At 50.4% G+C, this 20,465-nt stretch overlaps 1 protein-coding gene across 2 annotated transcripts in view; it reads left to right on the plus strand.

Annotated features, from left to right (window-relative positions):
- Positions 1-260: 260 nt before the first annotated feature.
- The window catches only part of ABCC1 (ATP binding cassette subfamily C member 1 (ABCC1 blood group)), a 130,124-nt gene continuing 109,919 nt past the window's right edge, over positions 261-20,465 (plus strand). Inside the window, exon 1 of one of the 2 annotated variants that reach the window (XM_088017386.1) lies at positions 261-317. In XM_088017386.1, the coding sequence (XP_087873512.1) occupies positions 270-317 (48 nt within the window). In that variant the 5' untranslated portion in view covers positions 261-269. Of the gene's footprint in view, positions 318-17,832; positions 17,948-20,465 lie in introns of those variants that run through there. The other variant, XM_028117448.2, reaches the window with a different exon arrangement.

Consider the following 20,465-nt stretch of genomic DNA (forward strand, 5'->3'; position numbering starts at 1 on the left):
GGGGCGCAGCGCAGCCTCCCCGCGCGCCCGCGTCCCCCGGCAGGAGGGGAGCGGGGCGCCGGGGCGGGGCGGGGCGGGGCGCCGGGGCGGGGCGGGGCGGGGCGCCGCATCCCCGTGACGCGCCGGCCAACCAGGCGGCGTTGCGGCCCCGGTCCCGGCCCCCTCCGCCGCCGCCTCCCGCCCTCCCGCCGCCGCCGCCGCCGCCGCCGCCGCAGCCAGCAGCCGCCAGCCGCCGGGCCCGTCCGCCCGCCCGCCCGCCCGCCCGCCGCATGGCGCTCCGCGGCTTCTGCAGCGCCGATGGCTCCGACCCCTTCTGGGTACGTACTCGGCGGCCGCCCGGGCCGCGTGGTGCCGCCGGGAGGGGGCAGCCGCCGGCTGGAAGCCCGGCCGGCGAGGAGAAGCACCCGGAGGGAAGGGCCCGGCCCGCAGCCCCCTGAGCACCCGCGGCCGCGCGGACCCGCGTTACCCGGCTCTGCAGCCAGCCCGGGGAGTGGGGGTGGGAGGTGGGGGTCCGCGCCCGGCCCCTCGCGGCTGCCGCTGATTTTGGGGGGGGTGGAAACTTGGGCGGCTCAGTTCCCGGGAAGCAGGGCGGGGGCTTTGCATGTGCCCGGCTCCCGGGCTTTAGGGGATACGTGGGGGGGCCACAGCCTGGGGGAGAGGGCTTCCTGCTTTGCGGCTGCCCCCTGCAATTAAAAATAACCTTCCGCGGAAGGGGACGCCAGGGATGGGGGGGCGGGCAGCACAGGGGGTTGTCTCCTGGATTAAATTCTCCTATCTCCTTTGTGGAGTGGGGTCCCCCCTTTTCACAAAGAACGCCCCCTTCCCAAAGGTCTGAGCTGGGAAGAGGCTCGGGGGCTGTGGGAAGGGATATTTGCCCTCTTCGCGGTTGTGCTGCATCAACATGACTCTTCTGTGGTTACTTTTTTTTTTTTTTTTTGCCGTTTTTTACTTTGCCTCCTTAATTACTGTAGGGGAATTTGGGGAACAGGCGGGGAAGAACGTAGGGCTACTCACCGCTGCCATGTCTCACCTGATCCTTGGGTCAGGTTTGGGGTCCCCCCCCCAGGATGCCCCAGGCCCTGGTACCTTTGTCATCCCACCTCTGTAATGTGAGGCTCCTGTCTGTGGGGACGCATGTGGCTTTTACCCTGGCAAGTTTTCCTCTGCGTGTTCATTGCTGCGCCTGGCCCCAGCTCCGGAGTCCACTTTCGGTGGTTTAATCCCCACTGTCTTGGGCTTTAGCTTCCTTGTAATGCGATTTACCCCTTTGTTCCAGGAGGGCACGTCAGTGTCACACTATCTTGATTACTGGTAAACACAATAGGCAAATCTGGACCTGATAGTTTTTTTCCCCTTTTGTGTAGGACTCAGGAGAGAAAAACAGCTTTGGCTCTTTGGAGCTGGTGATTAGCATCCAAAAATACCTCCTTGTCCTGTTTTATGGCCCTTTCCTTCCTTGCAGACTGCCTTTGGAGTTTTGAAAAAGTCATCCCTGAGGGCCTCAGGGGAAGGCTTTATTTTGGGGGGTATCAACCAAATACACCTCAGTATGTCTCCAATTTTCAGGCCGGTGGGATCAGAGATTTATTCTTGGGCTGGAAATCGGAGAGATGCTTTTGCATTCAGGGTTGGGGGGGGGGATTGGAGAACAGAGCATTTGCAAAGTAGGACTCTGGAAAAACCTGTGGAGTTCCTGCTCCCTATACCAGGTGTAAGTAACAGCACCAAGATTATTTATGCACAGACCCAGAGAGGGGTCTGGTCTAGTGTTGCTGTGAATTTTGGAGTGTTTCCTTGTTTATTTCCTTCTCCTGGGTTACACAGGGGGAAAAATAGGCCACCATAAATTAGATTTTACATCAGGATGTGCTTTATTGATGACTGCTGTCAGTCCATGATTAACGAGGTTTTCCAAAGCAGAGTGTGTGTGGGGGTGCTCTCCGTTGATTTCGCTTAAGAAACTCACCCAGGAAAACCAGTTGTGTTTTTTCCTCTTTGGACTCTTTGCTACAGAAATGATCAGGTGGTGGTTTTGCCTGGGGAGGCAGTGGCTAGTCTTCATGGCCAGACCCTCTTCACTGTCTTTGACCTTGCAGATTTTCCTCTGTCTTTTCTCTTTCTGGATTCCTGGATGCCCCAGTTTTTGGCAGGGGTTGGGGGTGGAGCCTGGAACCAGAGTTGGAGAGCTGGTGGGAGAACTTCCAGGCAGCAGGAGAAACCAAATGGAACAGAAAGAAGGTAGCTTCTGTGTTTTCTAGGATGGCATACTCAAGGCCAGCCTCCTAGCCAGTTAAACTGTGTGACCTTGGCCAAGAACGTTCTGTGCTCAGGTTCCTCATCTGTAAAATGGGGGCAGGATGCAAAAAACAAAAAAAGCTAAAAAAAAAACACCACCCCACAAAACACCCAACTTTGGGGGCTTTTTATGGTTATGGTTGTTTGAAGAGTAAAAGAGATCATCCATGTAAGAGGCTCAGCCTGTGCCCTGAACAGAGTTAAACAATGCTTTTTTAATCATTCTTTCTGAAGATGAAGTTGTAGGTTTCCAGTTGCTTGTCCTTCCTTTGGACTCATTTTTTCTTCATTTGGTGGGGAAGGGATTGGGCTGCACCCCCCCCCCCCGCCCGCCACAGCATGCCAGGCTTCTCCCTGACCAAGGTCGTGTGTTCAGAAATTAAAGGGACTGGCCCACGTGAGACTCTTATCAGAGCTTTGTTCCTGGGCCCTTGCCTGCCTCTGAGCTTCAGGAAATGTCCAGAAAAACCAGAACGTGGAAATGACCCACGATGAGGGTTCCAGTGACTTAACCACCTTCACCCAGGCAGATGTTTTGGGATGAGAAGAGAGGAGCTTCATTATCCAAACAGGTGCCGAGTTCACCAACACTTGGCTTGTTTTTTTCCATCATTGCTGGCAGGAGGGGGCTGTTTTGTGGCTGGTGTTTGTATGATGGTTGGGAGAATGGGCCTGGGCCTCTCCCTGGGGGTTAACTTTTAAAAATTATTTATTACGTTGCAGACCCAGTGTAGAGAAATTGGAAACCTGTCAAAAACTGGGAAAAAAATATTAGCAGTGCAGTGCCTCAGAGCAGAGTGCCTGTGTCCCCTGGCTTCAAATCCTGGCTCTGCGGCTCAGGAGAGTTGCTTCTCTGCATGCCTCAGCTTCCCTATGTGGAAAATGGGGGTGATAAGACAGTATGAAGCAAAGAGCAGTGATGTAGGAACAGATGAGTGAGTCCTTGGCAGGTGCGTAGAATATTGCTGCTTGGTATACACTTAGCGCTCAGTAATTGTAAGCGGTCGACTCCAATTGGAATTCTCTAATTAGTTTTTGCTGCTGCACCTGCTGTGGCTGGGGGTGAACGGAAGTAGCAGGTCCGTGTTGCCGTTCATGGAATCTTGCTGGTATATCACCCCTGAGCTGCTATTTGCCTCCGAGAATTCAGTAAATCTCTGAATATTTGAATCGGCAGCCAAGGGGTGGGAGAACAGGAATATTTTAGAAGCTATTAGAAATTCTCCCTGGGGTAAGATCTGGCCTTGACGTCAATGTAATTTGTCCCCCCCCTTTTTTTAAAAGATTTTATTTATTTATTTGACAGAGACACAGCGAGAGAGGGAACGTAAGCAGGGGGAGTGGGAGAGGGAGAAGCAGGCTTCCTGCTGAGCAGGGAGCCCGATGATGCGGGGCTCGATCGGATCCCAGATCCCTGGGATCATGACCTGAGCCGAAGGCAGACGCTTAACGACTGAACCACCCAGGAGCCCTGTAATTTGTCCCTTAATAGCTCCTCCTGGCTTCACAACAGTCTTTGAAGAGCCCAGTTCCACCCCCAACTCCCCTACCCCCCCCCCGCCCCCCGCCAAGTTTCCTGGTGGTTTTCAGACTCATCCCTTTGCGTTTCTCCACCTTCCCGTCTTCTTCCCCTTTTTGCTCACCCCTCTTTCCAGTCTTCCCCTCTCTCCCTTCCTTTGGATGGTTAGAGCTGAAAGGGACCCTGGAACTAATGGGGTCTTCCCCTCACCCCACTTCCTGCATGAATGCGGGAATCCAAGGCCGGGAGTGGCAGTATGATGGGCCCAAAATAAGAAAGTAAATGGCTTGGGGAGGAGAAAGGGGGAACCTTTGAGAGGACAGGGCAGGGCAGCAGCTAATTCGGGGTTCCCGGGTTGCCTTACGGCTTTGCCCTGTTCTCCTTTCCCCAGCTGGACCGGCTCCATTGGTGTTACTCTTGGAGGTGACTTGCCTTTTGAATGTGGTGGTGGACTCAACTTTCCAACTGGAGAGGGGGGGAGTGTTCCAACCTAGCCTGTCCCAAGCAGAACTTCGGACCCTCCTGATGTCAGTTAATACCAGCCCCGTTCTCCGAGGCCCAGGCCCCAAACCTGCAGCATCCTTGACCCTCCCTACCCTCCCATTCCCCATCTCAGCTGTCAGCACATCCTGTTGCCTTTTTCTTCAAAATGTTTCCAAATCTGCCAGCTTCTCCCAGCCTCCCCCCCCACCCCCCCCCCCCCCACCATTCTGGCCAGAGCCACCACTTGTGGATCGGCTTGAACATTCCCTCCGTACTGCTCTCCCTGCTTCCATCCTGGAGCCCTAGAGTCTTTTCTCAACCCAGCAGCCGGCGGGGGCCTGTTCAAGACACAGGTCAGGTCTTGTCCCCTCTTCTGCTTGAAATCCTGTATTGACTCCAGACTTCGCTCAGATAGAAGCCAAAAGGCTTAGGCCTGCAAGAGTCGGGGGAATCTGGTCCCATCGCCTCTCTGAGCTCCTCATCTGCTACTTTCTGTCTCACTTCACGCCTGCCACACTGGTTACTTGACTGCCTCAGGGCCTTTGCACTTGCGTGGAAGGCTCCTTTACCTTCAAATATTTGCTCAGATGTCACCTTAGGCAGTTTTTCTCTGACTCCCTGCCACTTCCTTGTGTCCCCAGTCCTTCCCTGCACTCCCTCCTCTACCCTTCCCCCCCACCAATCTGATACATCAGATATTTATTTTGTTTATTCTCTGTAAACTGCCACCAACGGGTCAACTCCACAGGAGCAGTGTTTTGTTTTGTTGTTTTTTTTTGGCTTGTGTTTATTTATGGCCACAATCCTAGCACATCGAATGGTGCCTGGGACCTAGTAGGTGCCCAGTAAATATTTCTGGAAGGAATAAATGACACGAAGCACTGGAATGGCTTTTGAGCTGGGCTGCAGCCTCTCTCCAGAGGTCTCTAAGGACAGAATAGTCACTGACCTGTCTGGAATGGATACCCAGGGAGACCCAGCCCTCTGGCTTCCACGCTTGACAGCCTAGAGTCTCCCTTGCAAGGGTCAGCACTGAGCCTTGGCCCTCCCTCCTTTCCCAGGACCCAGTGCCTCAAACAGAGTAGGCTCAGACAGCGTTTGAATTTGAGTGTGAGAGGTCCAGATCTAGTCTAGTGTGCTGGCTTGGCTTTATTTAGGTTATGAATTACCGTCATCGCTACGATTGACTGATTTTTGAGAGTTCACAGGAAAACGTGGATTTCTGACTTGTGAAGAATCAGATCTGAGAGCAGGGGGGGCCTGCATTTGTATGTGGCCTGGGCAACCGGGGCTGCCCTCCCCAGAACAGGCCTGCAGGCTCCCATTTGCTGCGATTTCCCCTCCACGTTGTGGCTTCAATTCTAGAGCCCGGTGCTGGTCGCTTTTTTTCCATTGTGCTTTCTCACCTGGTCCGCTTCCTTCATTGAGGGCACTCGCCTGGCACCTGTGGTCAGTTGGCTGCGGGGACATCCCCTGCCTCGAAGCCTAAGCTTCTGGTGAAGTGCCTAGGGCCCATCTGACTCATTAGTTTGCTGGCACAAAGACCACTGGCTCCATCAAGGTCGTGTTGGCTGGTGGGGGTAGGTCGGCGGGGGCCGGGGGGAGGCGCAGAGAAACTAATCATGGCTGCCTAAGGAATGTGAAGCGTCTTGTGTGTCTGTTGGCTCTAGATTTTCATGGTGGGATGAGATCTAACTTTTATTATCCTATCTTAATGGTTAGTAAAACTCCAGCCCATCCAAACTTGCCTGAACCTTTTGCAAAAAACAGAGTGTTCATAAAAGGCATTGGAATAATGACAAGGGGTTGACCATCCTGTGGCGAGGGCTTCCCCCAGCATGGCATAGAAACTGGGACAGCGTCTCTTCTGATGGACGTATGGAACCTGTCCTTACCTCTTGAGGGCTGAGGATTGGGGCGGGGCTTTGAGGAAGCCGGTTTAAGGGATGGTGGGTGGTAGGTGTGAAGCAGTTTGTCAGCCTCAGCACTTGGACATTTGGGGCCAGAAGATTCTCTGTTGTGCCCTGTGGGCTGTGGAGCGGTATCCTTGGCCTCTGCCTACTGGGCTCCAGCGGCCCCTCCCCGTGTTGTTCCAACATGGACGCCTCCAGACATCACCCCATGTCCCTTGGGTGTTGAAGTCTCACAGTCATTGGTGTGTAGGAATCTGGAGAATAATCTGGGGCAAGACTTGCCCGCGTCCTTGCATTTTCCCATGAGATTTGAGGCCGTTGAACTCGTTGGCTTCCCGGGGTTGCCTTGGAGAAGCTTAATTAGACCGCTGGGAGGTTCAGCTCCAGTTACCTGGAGAGGAACTTGCTGGCTTTGGCGTGTGTGTTTGCCTCTTTCCATCCGACCCTGTGTTTCTCTGTGCTCGTCCATTCTAGCTGGAGGGTGTGTAAGAGAGGTTGGCTTGGAAAGGAAGCTTCACTCCCTCATTTTAAACTGCCCCAGGAGAGGTGGACAGTCACAGAGTGGAGGTTCTACTTAAGTGTCCCCTTACCTTAATTGTGGGGTTCATGCCTTCGGGCGAGGTTGCCAACTCCTGGAAAATGGGTCTAGATGACTGGGGAGGGTAGTAATTGATGTTTTATGGGGCTTTTCCCTTTCCTCTCTGGGACTCTCAGTCTAACTTTTATTGGCCTCTTAGGTGGCTACTTGACTGGGGGTGCCCTCCTTTTTGGAGAGCGTTTTATTTATTTTTCCCAGTACGGAGGACTTCAGAGTGGTCTTTAAAAACACGGGATTTGATCGCCTGTTCTTGCCACAAGCGTTTCTTATTCATTTAGTCAGTCTTTTGTGAATGGAGCATCGACTGTGTTCTAGATACTGGGAATGCAGCCATGAATGAGGTAGATGAGGTGCATGTGCTCATGGAGCTTACACTAGGAATGACCAAAACAATTTTGGGTAGTGGTAAGTGCCATGGAGACACAAACTGGGAAGAACTTGGGTTGGGGTACAAGCTATGATAGAGGGATATCCAGGGACAGCCTTTCAGAGGGGATAACATTTGATCTGTGATCTGCATGGTGAAGCTGGCCGTGAAGGGACTAGGAAGGAAGTATTAGGTAGAGACAACCGCAAGTGCTAAGGCCCTGGGGTGCCTGGAGTGGTCAAAGTAGCACAGAGTTTAACTCAAAGGAACTACAGAACCCATCCCATAAAAATCTTGCCTGCAGCCTTCTACAAAAATGCATAAAAGCACAAATAAAACAGCTTGTGGTAATAAGGGGCTGAAAATTCCAAAGGAAGCTTGGCAAGAAATAGAGCCATACTTGCAGAGGCGTGGGCTTCTGATCCATTTATGTTGGAATGAGTCTCAGGTTTTTTACAATTAAATTCAATGTGTGTGTTTTTTTTTTTTTATGAGTCTCATCTGTTTCTGATCCGTAGCTGAAAACCCTTCAGGGTCAGACCAAGTTGGGATTCCCCGCTCCCCAGCTGCCCGTGATTCTCTTCCAGTGGCATTTCATGACCGGTTAAGATGACTTCCTTTAAATTGCTAGGAAACTCCTTCTTTTAAAACTAGATGTTGAGGGGCGCCTGGTGGTCTTAGTCAGAAGAGGGTGTGACTCTTGATCTCAGGGTTGGGGGTTCGAGCCCCCATTGGGTGTAGAGATTACTTAAAAAATGATAGAATCTTAAGAAACAACAAGAACAACAAACGATGTCGAAATGTTCTGGCTGATTGCGTGAAGATCTTGCATGTTAACTGTTTTGATTTTGCTATTATTTTTTATTATTTTTTAAAGATTTTATTTATTCATTTGAGACACAGAGATAGAGAGAAAGCATGAGCAGGGAGAGAGGCAGGGGGAGAAGCAGGCTCCTCGCTGAGCCAGGAGCCCGATGTGGGGCTTGATCCCATGACGCTGGGATCACGACCTGCGCGGAAGGCAGACGCTTAACCATCTGAGACACCCAGTCGCCCCTGATAGTGCTATTATTTTTAAAAAGGTGAAGAGTCTAGGAGAATACAGAGGGAAAATAAATGTTTGAGTACACCCCCCCTCTCTCTTTTTTTTCTACGTTAAGTCCGTGCAAATGGAAAGAAAAAGGAAGTAACACTTGGTTATAAGCCACACATCCTTCTGTTCTGTGACTGTGCCGTACATTTATCTCAGTCCCTCCTTGGTCGGTGTCAGGGTTGGTTCCAGAATTTTGGCACGATACACAGTGCTGCCTGGAGCATTGCTGGATATTCCTCTTTGCCTATGTATGCCAATCAGTGTAAATGACTCAGCAGAATAAGTTCCTCCTTGAGGAATGGCTGGGTTGAGGGATCTATGCTTTGAAAATCTGATAGTTCCGATTGCCCCGTGGTTGCTGTCCGCTAATGGGTGATGGGCATTAAGGAGGGCAGGTGAGGGCGCCTGGGTGGCTCAGTCGTTAAGCGTCTGCCTTCCGCTCAGGTCGTTGTCCCAGGGTCCTGGGATCGAGCCCCGCGTCGGGCTCCCTGCTCCGCGGGAAGCCTGCTTCTCCCTCTGCTTGCGTTCCCGCTCTCGCTGTGTGTCTCTCTGTCAAATAAATAAATAAGATCTTTAAAAAAAAAAAAAAAACACGTGATGGGATGAGCACTGGGTGTTATATGCAAGTAATGAATCATTGAACACTACATCAAAAACTAATGATGTACTATATGTTGGCTAATTGAATTTAAATAAAAAAATAACTTATTCATAATTCTTTGATATTCCACATTATATTTGGAATTATATATATATATATCAAATTTATATTTGTTATAATTAACTCATCTGTTGGAAAAGAGCCCAGTCTGACCCCTGTTAATAACCACTGCTTGCATTATTTCCCATTTTTTGTTCCTGTGAATGGTGCTCTGGTAAGCATCCTAGTACATAGGTCAAAATTACATAAAATTTTTTTAATAGGTATTAGCTGGTTATTTTCCAGAAAGGAGAACGTAGCGAGTTCATTGCTGCTGACAATGAATGAGAATTTGCGTTTCTCTGCATCTTCCTGAGCACTGGGCGTCGTTGAATTTAATTCGATGGATTAAAAAAATACCTTATTTTCATTTGCATTTCTCTTTCGGTTAGAAGCTGAGCATCCCGCAACATATTTCCCAGTGATACATGTGTTCTTTTCTGTGCGTCTGTTTCCTGTGTCTTTTCTGCTCATCTTTCCACTGGTTTTGCCTTTTTCCTGTCAATTTGCAGGAGCTCTTGATATATTGGGAATCTTGCCCCATTGTCTGTGATGAGTGCCACAGGTATTTTTTCCACAGGCCACTGTTTGTTTACTGGCATGTTAACATTTGATTCTTGTCAAGATTTGTGTGTACTTAGGGCGCCTGGGTGGCTCAGTTGGTTAAGCGACTGCCTTCGGCTCAGGTCATGATCCTGGAGTCCTGGGATCGAGTCCCGCATCGGGCTCCCTGCTCAGCAGGGAGTCTGCTTCTCCCTCTGACCCTCTTCCCTCTCGTGCTCTCTGTCTCTCATTCTCTCCCTCTCAAATAAATAAATAAAATCTTTAAAAAAAAAAGATTTGTGTGTACTTAGCAGGGGTGCGCTGGACAGTGCAAGACCATTTTCGGTTTTCATGGTTTTCATTTACTGGTGTAAGAATTTTCCCACGTTGCCATAAACTTTTTAAATTATACAGTGTCATAGCAATAGTTCCTTGTATTGGTGGACTATAATTTACATAATTATTACCTGTGGTTTGACATTTAGATGGTTGTCTCTCCTTTCTTTTTTTTCTTTTAAAGAAAACATTATAATGAGTATCGCATGGAGAGTGCCTGTTGCCTGAGTCCTTAGAGCATGTTCTCAGGGGTGGAGTGAGTGTCTCAGAACACTTGAACAGATTTTGCTCTAGCTTGAGCCTTGTTTTTTTTTTTGAAAAGGGATTGTTTACTTCACCCTTATTGCACGGTCTAAGGATACCCATTATTATGGTTGTTTTTATTACTGTGGGCAGATGATGGGTGCATACTAATAACAGTGTCTTCCCTGATCCCTCCTGTCAGCCTTTGAGGCTCGAGACCAGTGGCCCAGAGGAAAGTTGGAGCTGCCGGTTGCTGGGAAGGTGACCTGGCTGTTCTAATTTTGTTAGATTATCTAGGAGCCCTTTGATGAGGCAGCCTCCTCAAGATCATTAAGTCACTTAACAAGGTCAAAAAGAAAAGACACATGGTAGATTAGACTCTGTCTGAGGACTGCTGTTGCCGTGTCATGGGGCTCTCTCATCTTTTTCGTCCCACGGAGATCTCTGGGGTCTGGGTGGGTCACACCACACTCGGTGTTGGGGTCTGGTGGCTCACCTCTAGTTTACTTGCGTTTTTGGCGGGGGGAGGGACTGGAGAAGGGGCTCAGCCCCGAGTCAGACCTTCTTTATTTTCAGCAGGGCCACAGGAGGGACGAGCATTGCCGCTGAAGGCAGGGGGCTGGCTGCCTGGACAAAAAGGTACAGCTCCACAGAAACCCAGGGAGGTAGATGGCTGGGGTCACAAGGCCAGTTTCAGGAGCTCCAGTTTGCACATCGGTCCTGCCGCTTCCCAGCATGTGACCCTGAGCCAGTTACTTAACTTCTGGGAGCCTCAGTTGATGGACCTGTAAAGTTGTGTGGGGGGGATCGTGATTATGTTGCATGTCTTAAGTAGTTGTAAGGAAGAGGGAAGTCATAGAGGATGCTTAGCAGAGCGTGAGCAGATGCTCCCTGTGGTTGTGGAGGAGGAGTCTGGACAGTAGGGGACAGTGTGGGCAGTCAAGGGCGGTGGAGAGGGCATTTCAGGTGTTACGCTTCTCCTGGGCCCAGGCAGGCCTTGACAGAGTTGGAAAAGAGCCCAGTCTGACCCCAGGGATTCAGACACCTGTCCCCAGGATCTGAGACAATTCAGGGTAATTGGCCTGGTTGTTACCGGGTATCTGTGATGGTGTTACCAGGTGTCTGTAGTGTTTTCCAGGTCTGGGTGAGGCATGCCCGGGTATTGGGTATCAGCTCTGAAATTGGGCTGATGTGTGGAGAAATTCGCTTTCCCCATGGTTTTCTTCAACGGTTTAGGAGAAGACTTGATTAGGTATTTAAATCGATGACATACGAGTGAAGTTGTGACAATTCTGAGAGCCGCTGACATTTGCATACTTGGAAAGTTCTAGGTTTTTGGTACCATTAAACATGGCAGTGATTAAATTATTTAAAGGGACTTTTTCTTGGACTCTCTTCTTGGTTTGAGATTGTAAGAGATAGAGTTTTATAAAATGAAACTGTACAGGACGAGTATAGTAAAAAGTGAAATTCTTCCATAATGACACACTTCTGGAGGTAATCTCTTATTGGCAGATTGGTGTTTTAACTTTCAAATCAGTCTGTTTTCTCCCCTTATGCTAAATAGATAGTCTCTTTTAAAAAACAAGGTGGGATCCTGTAAAAAACATATTCATTTTTTTTTTCACTTACTGGTGCATCTTGGATATGACCCATTTTTAGTTAACATATTTACTTGATGAAATGTCAACATGAACCTCATTAAGTAATTTGCTAATAATTGTTCCCTCTTGAGGCAGTTGGTCACAGCCTTGTTTCAGCCTCTGCACAGGGAGCTCCTGGGGAAAACGTGAAGCAAGTCTCGAGTGGGTGGGTGTTGGAGGGGCATGTCATAGACCCCCTTGCAGGAGACCGAACCTTTGAGGTTCAGTGCTTATCGGACTGGGCCCTCACCCATGGCCTGTCCCCAGTCAGTGCTCTCTGAGGGTCTCCTGAATAGCCTTGTCCTGGGCTTGACCATCTCCAGTTACAGGGTAGACAAGAGCAAGTGAGCATTTGGTTTTGTGCTTTTTTGGTGGGAGTAGGGAGTTGGGAGAGGCTTCCACATACTTAGTACTTTCCTTTAAAACAATTCACTTTTTTTAAAACCTAAATCACTGTATCCCAAACGCAGTTGCCTATCACTTTAGAAGTTTTAGAATGCGAAGTCACAGTGTGGCCATATTCGTGTATTTACTGAATAGGTCTTAACTAGGTCATTACTAAAATGAGAAAGAGGGTATTCGAACTGCCCAGATCTGAGGCTCTCAGCACCTGGTGATTCCCCCTCCCCCACCCAGGGGACATTTGTCAATGTCTGGAAACATTTTAGGTTGTCACAGCTGGAGGAAGGGTACTCCTGGTATCTAGTGGGTGGATGCTGCTGCAGTTTCACAAGGCCCAGGGAAGGGGGTTATCAGGGACTTATCAGGGCCCACACGTCCCCGATGCTGAACTTTAGAAGCCCTCGCCTGGATTCAGGCCACGTGCTGCGGCTTTCTGGGTCATGTAATGGTTTGCTAGTTGGCTAACTCTTTGTGCAATTCTGTCTTTTCCGGGTGACTGGTGACCGTGTGTGCGTGACACTGTATATGGCTGGCCATGGCCTGCTAGTGGTTTTCAGGCCTGACCCCACACCTGATGTCAGAGCTCCAGTAAGCCTGTGCGGGATGGATGTGAACGGGAATTTACATGCGGATGTGAATTCAGGATACTGTTGCTCCCCACCCAACCCCCCCACACCCCGAGGACCGTACGGACATTGGGGAGAAGGGAGCTTATGGACCCTGAAGTGGCTGAAATTCGTAACCCTTTTGCCAGGCAAATCCTATTCGAGTATGGGTGTCAGAAAGCACACTGTGCTTGCAGAGAGGATTTCTCTCTCTCTCTCTTTTTTTTTTTTTTTTTTAAAGATTTTATTTGAGAGAGAGCACAAGCCGGGGGCAGGGGAGAGGCAGAAGGAGAAGCAGACTCTCTGCTGAGCCAGGAGCCCGACGTGGGGCTCGATCCCAGGACCCCGGGATCATAACCTGAACCAAAGGCAGAAGCTTAACGACTGAGCTACCCAGGTGCCCCGAGAGAATTTCTCCTGTGGGGCCAGGCAGAGACCGTGGCCTGTGGGTGACCATGCCCATTGGAAGTGGCTGTACTTTGTCAATTAGGAGATTTTATTGCCTCTGCCCTGGCTGGCTTTGGCAAAAACAGCCTGGCCTGGGGACGGAACCGTGGAGACAAGAAGGCAGTTGGCAGGGGGACATGGTCGGATGTGCAGTTGGCAGCTCTGCCTGAGCTGGCCTGGTCAGGTAGCTTGACAATTACTGCCGCCCCTCCCCCCGCATCCCTCCCCCCATTAAAGTTAATTGCTGTGTTGTGGAGCAGTAGTGAGGGGTGGGGTGGGGGTGATTGCCATCTCTGAGGGCATCTTTCAGTTTTCCTTCTTGATTCTGGAAACTTTGGAAAAAGCCTCTTGCCGTCCCCCAAGGTGGGTTGGATGAGAAAAGGGTCCGGGCGGTCCTGCATTTCATCGACTCCAAAAGGCCAGCAGCTGTGACATGCATCCCAGTTTCAGAGATGTCATGCTGTGCAAACGGGGCCAGCGCAAGGTTGTAGGATGCACGGATTGGGAGAAACTGATATCACAGGAAAATGTGAAGAAACGTGGGATGGATTTATTTATTTTAAAAAAGAGAGCGAGCGAGAACACAAGCTGGGGGAGGGGCAGAGGGAGAGGGAGAAGCAGAGTTCTCACTGAGCCGGGAGCCCGACACGGGGCTCGATCCCAGTCCCTGAGATCATGACCTGAGCCGAAGGCAGACGCTTAGCTGAATGAGCCACCCAGGCGCCCCAAGACGAGAAGTGGGCTTTACTATCGACGCATTATATAGCTTCCAGTCCCTCCCTCCCTTCTTCCCACTACTGTGAATCCTTTTACTGCCGTAGGTCTGATGCTGGGAATCCATCCCTGGTGAGTGACACAGCCTCCCTGTCTCACGGGAACCACAGTTGTGAAGATGCTCAGAGGGACGTAAGAGTGTAGGTTGCCAGTGTAGCTTCCATTCAGATCCCGGTTCTGCTGCTTGCTGGCTGTGTGACCTTGGACATGTCACTTGACCTCTCTGTGCTTCGGTTTTCTCATGTGCAAAATGGGGCTGTTAGAAGTGCCTCCCTCATAGAGTTGTAAACTTAAAAGGGTTCAAGTATGACCAATGCACTAGCCCCGTCTCTCAGTGCGGTTACTGTTACTACTCCTCATCCCTTGTCATTGTTGAAAGTGTCCTCATCATCAGTACACAGCAGTCCCTTGCTCTGGTCCAGAGGGGGGAGTCCGAGGATCCTGGAGAATGCTGAGATGGGAAAGTACCAGATGGTGATGTGGGTCTAGGTTGTCCCTCCCCCATCAGCCTCCATTAACTGCTTCTGCTTCTCTGGATAACACGGCCTTCTTGGCTCAGGTCAGGAAACCCTTGGACTCTGTGCCTCAGTTTCTGTGTCTGTAACATGGAGAACAGTAGTAGTACCTGCGTTCTCAGGTTTGTTTCAGGTATTAGACAAGACGAGACGTGCACAGTGCTGCAGCCTGTGCCTACAGGCTGTGGAAGGCTTTGCAACGACGGTATCCAAACCTCTTGAGGAAAAAAATCTACCCCCGTCCCCTTCTGCCTTAAGCACTGTTTCCTTGATCGGAGCCTTCCCCTAACCCCGCAGCTGGCTCTTAGGCAGTTCTTACTTGTAGATGGTGTCTTTGCCCTAGTTCTTAAGTCTAGAACGTGGACCCCAGGGGGCCGGTGCCTGCCCCTCGTTCCTGATGGCCTCTCCAGGGGTGGGAGCGGCCCCTCGCTTTGGTTCGTGACAACTGGGTCATTTTCAACAGGATCCTCTGCCCCTGTTTTGGTTTGCTCTCGCCTGCCTGGGAGCTTCCTGGTTTTGGCTGTGAATGGGCCAGCGTGTCCAGATTGTTCCTTTTCTTGCTCTTGGAATTATTTCCTTTGGACCCATGCCCATAACCGGGATTGTTGGGTTTCAGGTGGGACGGAGTCTCTGGCTTTTCTTTGCGTGTTTCTGGGTTGCTCTTCAGATAGATTTATTCATTCCTTCTTTTGCCTGTCGAGCAAGTATTGAATGAGTGTCTGCCGTGTGCAGGCAAATTAAAAGGACGTGCGTGGTCCTGCTTTGGGGAGATTCCAGGTAGGAGGGAAAGAGACACTAGGAGCTCTGCAGGGAAAATAGTTGAGAGCATAGACTTTCAGAGCATGTCCTAAGTGCCAGGGAATGTTCTAGATGCTTTATGATGTTTTCATCCCGACAGTAAATAACCTATGCATGGGGAAACAGGCACAGAGAGGTGAAGTCACCCAGAGTCTGGCTGGGAACCCCTGCCCTGTGCTATAGGAACAGAAACACGGGGGTTGCTGTGGGGAAATAACATGTTTGGGTCTTGGTGAATAATGGCGGAGAGGGGCACTTCAGATGGGTGAGGCCTCTCCCCACCGGCTGGCATCTGAGGCCTCCACGGAGGCACGAGAAGGAGCTGTCCAGGCCGGGGCACAGATAGGAAGAAGCTGGGTGAGATAGAAGAGCCTCGAGAGACCTTCCCGGCCAGAGCATCAGAGGCTGGGGGAGGGGGTCGTGGGCTGCCGTGGGCACACGACCATGCCTTGCAGGGCTAGGTTAAGGCTGATAACCTAGTTAGTATTAACTCACACTCCTGGTGCTCGTGAGTCCCAGGCCCTGTTCAAAATGCTTTCCATTGAACCCTCGAAACAGCCTTATAAAGTGGATAGACCATTGTCCTCATTTTACAGATGGGGTACCCGAGGCCCAGAAAGGTTATTTACCTTGTTGAAGGTCCCATGGCAGAGCTGGGACAAAACCGTGGCCGTTTGGCCCAGAGGCCAGGCTCTTAGGCGTGGCACCGTCCTGCCACCGAGATTGGGAGTGTCCCTAGTGGCCTGTTTTAAAATAGCCGTTTGTGGGTGCTTCCAGGTCAACGGCAGGACAGGAGGGCGGGGGGAGGGGGTGCCGGGGGTGGGGGAGCAGAGTGGAGTCTTTTCCAGCAGGCTGTGCCCAGTGACTCTGGCCGAGTCTCTTGGGTGGCTTCGGCATTGTGGCACATGGCGTACTGAGCTGTCGTGACCGCAATAACAGTGGCAGTAACAGTGGGGTAGAGGTGGCAGAGGTGAACTTGGCCCCCAGCGGCTACCCCCTCCCCCAACACGGGAGGGTTCACAGTCTGGGGAGAGGTGGGTGACTGAAAGTCAGACAGGTGGAGCGACTTCCTCAAGGGCACATAGCCAGGAAGTGCTGTTGACAGGGCTCGAGCCCAGGTGTCAGCGCCTGGATACAGCCTGTCCCCGGTCCGTCCCACCCCCATCCCCGTGACCCTCTCTGGCACAGGATGGGGAGCATGCCTCTGGGATTTCCATTTGGAATAGAGAGACCTTGGGGTAGGGAGGAGGGCGAGCTCGGACGCTCTGGGGCCGGGGCCCGGGGCGTCTCAGGGGACTTTTGGAGAATGATGGTGGCTTTCCCAGTTTCCTGTTTTGGGGCTGTCCTCCAGAGAAGGGACTGAGAAGAGGGAGCCAGAAACTTAACGCTCTCAGTTTCACAATGCCCAGGCGCTTTTGCAACGTGTGGGTGATGCAGCACTTTCCTGGTGGGAATCCCACACGGAGCTTCGGTTTTCCTGTGCTTAGCTCGCTCCGGCCCCAGCCTGTCCCCCGGCCCTGTGTGTCACCCGATCCCCTCCTGGCACTTTGTTCTGCTTGTTGATGGGCATACACACCCGAAGCTTGTCCAGCGACCTTCTTGGCTTCTGCTCTGCGCTCCCTGTCTCCGCTGCAGCACATCTTGGCATGTTTACAGCCCTTAGGTTTTACCTCCTTCGGGAAACCTGTCCTGAGCTCCCAAGTGGAAACAGCGATGAGAGTGACTGCCACTAGTGGACCGGTCACCAAGTGCCCATCTCTTGTCGCCTGCTTGACTTCTCAGGGAGGCATTAGTTGGAGTGGTGAGCCAGCCCGCCTGTGTTGACGTCCACTCCTACTTCCAGGCTGTGCCACCTTGGGCAAGTTGCTTTACCTCTCTGTGCTTTGGCTGCTTACTCTGCAAAATGGGAACATCCCACTGGGGGATGAAAATGAAATAATGTAACGTGTAGATGTAGTCCTCACAGGTGACTCTGAGAAGCAGGTGTTGTCCCTGCTGTGAGGATGAAGAACCTGAGTTTTCTTCCCCTTTGCTTGGTGAGTTAAGGGGTCTCTGTGTGCTCTGGAGATCTCTTGTCACTTATGTGTAACTCTTCAGTGACACTTGGTGCTTTTAAAATGTTTTGCTATAGCTATTTATGTACCCATCCTACCTCCTGGACCAGATGCTAAGCTTTTTGAGGGCAGGATACAAGGGTGGATGTTATGGTTCAACTGTTACAAAGCAGGGCTCAGTAAATGTGTTAAATGAATGGACAGGCAGGTGCATGGTCTTTGGAGTACTAGGTATCTGCTTCTCCCTCTCCCTCTGCTGCCCCGCCCCCCCTCGCTCGTGTGTGTGTGTGTGTGTGTGTGTGTGTGTGTGTGTGTGTGTGTGTGTGTGTGTGCGTGTGCGCGCGCGCGCTCTCTGTCTTGCTCATTTTCTCTCCCAATAAATAAATAAAAAATCTAAAAAAAAAAAAAAGATAGCGGGTCTCAACTGGAGTGATTGTGCCACCCCCCCTCCCCCAGGGACATGGACACTTTCTAGAGACATTTTTGTTGTCCTGACTTGGGGGAGAGGATGCTACTGGCATCTGGGGGGTAGAGCCCAGAGATGCTGCCGGACATCCCGCCATGCACAGGACAGCCTCACAACAGAATTGTCTGGTTTCAGATGTCAGCTGTGCCAAAGGTGAGAAATCTCGGGTTAAGGGGACTTGTAATCTATTTATAAGCAACATAGCCATGGTAAAAAGACATTGCATTCAAATTTATTTATTTTTAGCAAATGCAAACGAGTCCTGTCTAGATGATGTATTTTCTTACTGAGGTGATGAAGCGGGGTCAGTGTGTAGTTTTAGAGGGGGATGTTAGGTTTCAAAGACAGCATATGGGAGGTGAGAAGTCACATAGTTAACTTGACCCTGGGTCTTATTCATCTTTTTTTTTTTTAAGCGCTTTATTGAGATATAGTTCACATACCATATTCATGCATTTAAAGTACACAATTGGGTGGTTTCTAGGATAGTCACAGAGGTGTGCATCCATTCCCGCAGTTAATTTTGTGACCTTATTTGTCTTTGTGTCCTTTAGACCTGGCCGGCCGTGTGCCTTGTGTGATGGTCGCACATGTTGGCCGCATCCAGTTTATAGTTTGTGGAGACGCTGGTGTCTGGTCCATAGCTTTCACAGGTGCTTCTGAGTGCCTGCCATGTGCCAGGGGCTGCAGCAGGCGGGAGGTGAACAATCCAGGAGCACCACCTGGGCATTCAGTGCCCCCACAGAGTTGGCAGCCCGAGGGGAGGGCAAGATAGGGAAAAAAAATCATGTTTGAGGTAAGTAGCATCAGATCAGGTCATATGAAATTACTGACCTTCAACGATTTTTGACCTATGGCCCGGGTTGGCAAAACGTTTTCTGGGAGGAGTTAGGTGGTAAATAGCTTAGACTTTGCGGACCAGGGCGAAGTCAAGCGACCACGCTTGGCATCAGGCAGATCATCTGTTTTACATTTTATATTTAATAATGTGAAATCCATTCCTAGTTTGGGGGACGGAGCAGGCAGAGGGTCAGATTTGGCCCATGGGCTGTAGTCTGCCAACCCATGACCTATGCAAATGGCCATTTGTATGGTTTTTGTTAGTCACAGGTATGACGCATAATGTATTATATACTGTAGTGCGTATCCCATAACATATATAGCATTAGAGTATTAAGATAGTATGTAAAACATCAAGTAGTATCTGAAAGAAATATTTAATGACCATATGGTGAGTGCTCTACTGTAAGTGTACGGAGCTTCGTGAGGCGGTAAAATGAGGAATTGGATGTGCTTGATGGGGTGGGGAGGGGGCGAGCCTCCGTGAGGAAGGGCTGCTTCTGCCGAGGCCCGAAGGCTGCCTCTGAGTTCAAGCCAGGGCAGTGAGTGGGGAAGGGCTCCAGGCAGGGAGGACAGGTTGTACAAAGGCCCTGAGGCATCGAATGGTACAGGAACAGTGAGTGAGGGGCTTCTGGCAGCCTCAGGATTGGGTTGCAGTTTGAAGCTATCCCTTTGGCTCCGGGGTGGAGGGGAGACCAGCAGCCAGTTAGGAGCCTGGGTAATAACACGGGTAACCCAAAAGATACTTGGGAGGTGTGGAACGGATTGAACGAATCCCCTGTCTTCTAGTGGCACACCACTTTTTACTTTATTTCATGTTAATAAAAGGACCTCATGTTTATCAAAAAGATAACAGAGGTCCTGGTTAGGTTCTTTTCAAGCAAATCCCTGTGCTCTCATTTCCTGTTGATTTCTCTACCATCCACTGTTTGGACCGGTGCCATCTGATAGAAATAGAATGCAGGCCATGTTTGGAGTTTTAATTGGTTGCCACATTAAAAAAAAAACAAAATAAAAAGGTGAAGTGATTTTAATGATTTATTTATAAAGATTTATTATTTGAGACAGAGCGTGCATGAGTGCAGGCAGAGGCAGAGGGAGAGAGAATCTCAAGTAGACTTGCTGCTGAGCGTGGAGCCTGATGCAGGGCTTAATCCCATGACCCATGAGATCATGACCTAGCCAAAACCAAGAGCCAGACGCTCAACCTACTGAGCCACCCTTGAGCCACCCGGGTGCCCGATATATTTTAACTCCATATAGGCAATATGTTAGCATTTCAACATGGAATTAATGAGATACTATATGTTTTTTTTTTTTTTTTTTTATGCTAACTTTTTCAGATCCAGCATGTGTGTGTGTTAGAGCCTGTCTCCGTTTGGTCTAGCCTCATTTCAACTGCTTGGTAGCCTTGTGAGATAGCGTATTGGACGCTGTAGGTTTAGATGGCTTCTGACATTTTGTTAAAAATCAAACATTACATAATAATAATTGGAGAGCTGGGGTACCTGAGTGGCTCAGTAGGTTAAGTGCTTTCAGCTCAGGTCGTGATCCCAGGGTCCTGGGGTCGAGCCCTGCGTCAGACTCCCTGCTCAGCTGGGAGCCTGCTTTTCCCCCTCCCCCTGCTGCTCCCCCTGCTTGTGTTCTCTCCCTCGCTCTGTCAAGTAATTAAAATCTTAAAAAAATAATAATAATATTTGTAGAGCTATACGCTGCCAGGAATGCATGCTCCTGCATTTAGTGATTTTTTTTTCCCCCAGCCTTATTGAGATGTTGACATATCACATAAGTAAAGTTCAGGTGTATGATGTGAAGGTTTGATAAATGTGTA

This window comes from Eumetopias jubatus, unplaced genomic scaffold (assembly GCF_037043125.1).
Source record: "Eumetopias jubatus isolate StellerSeaLion01/CBP00866 unplaced genomic scaffold, mEumJub1_p1.0 scaffold_12, whole genome shotgun sequence".
NCBI lineage: Eukaryota > Metazoa > Chordata > Mammalia > Carnivora > Otariidae > Eumetopias > Eumetopias jubatus.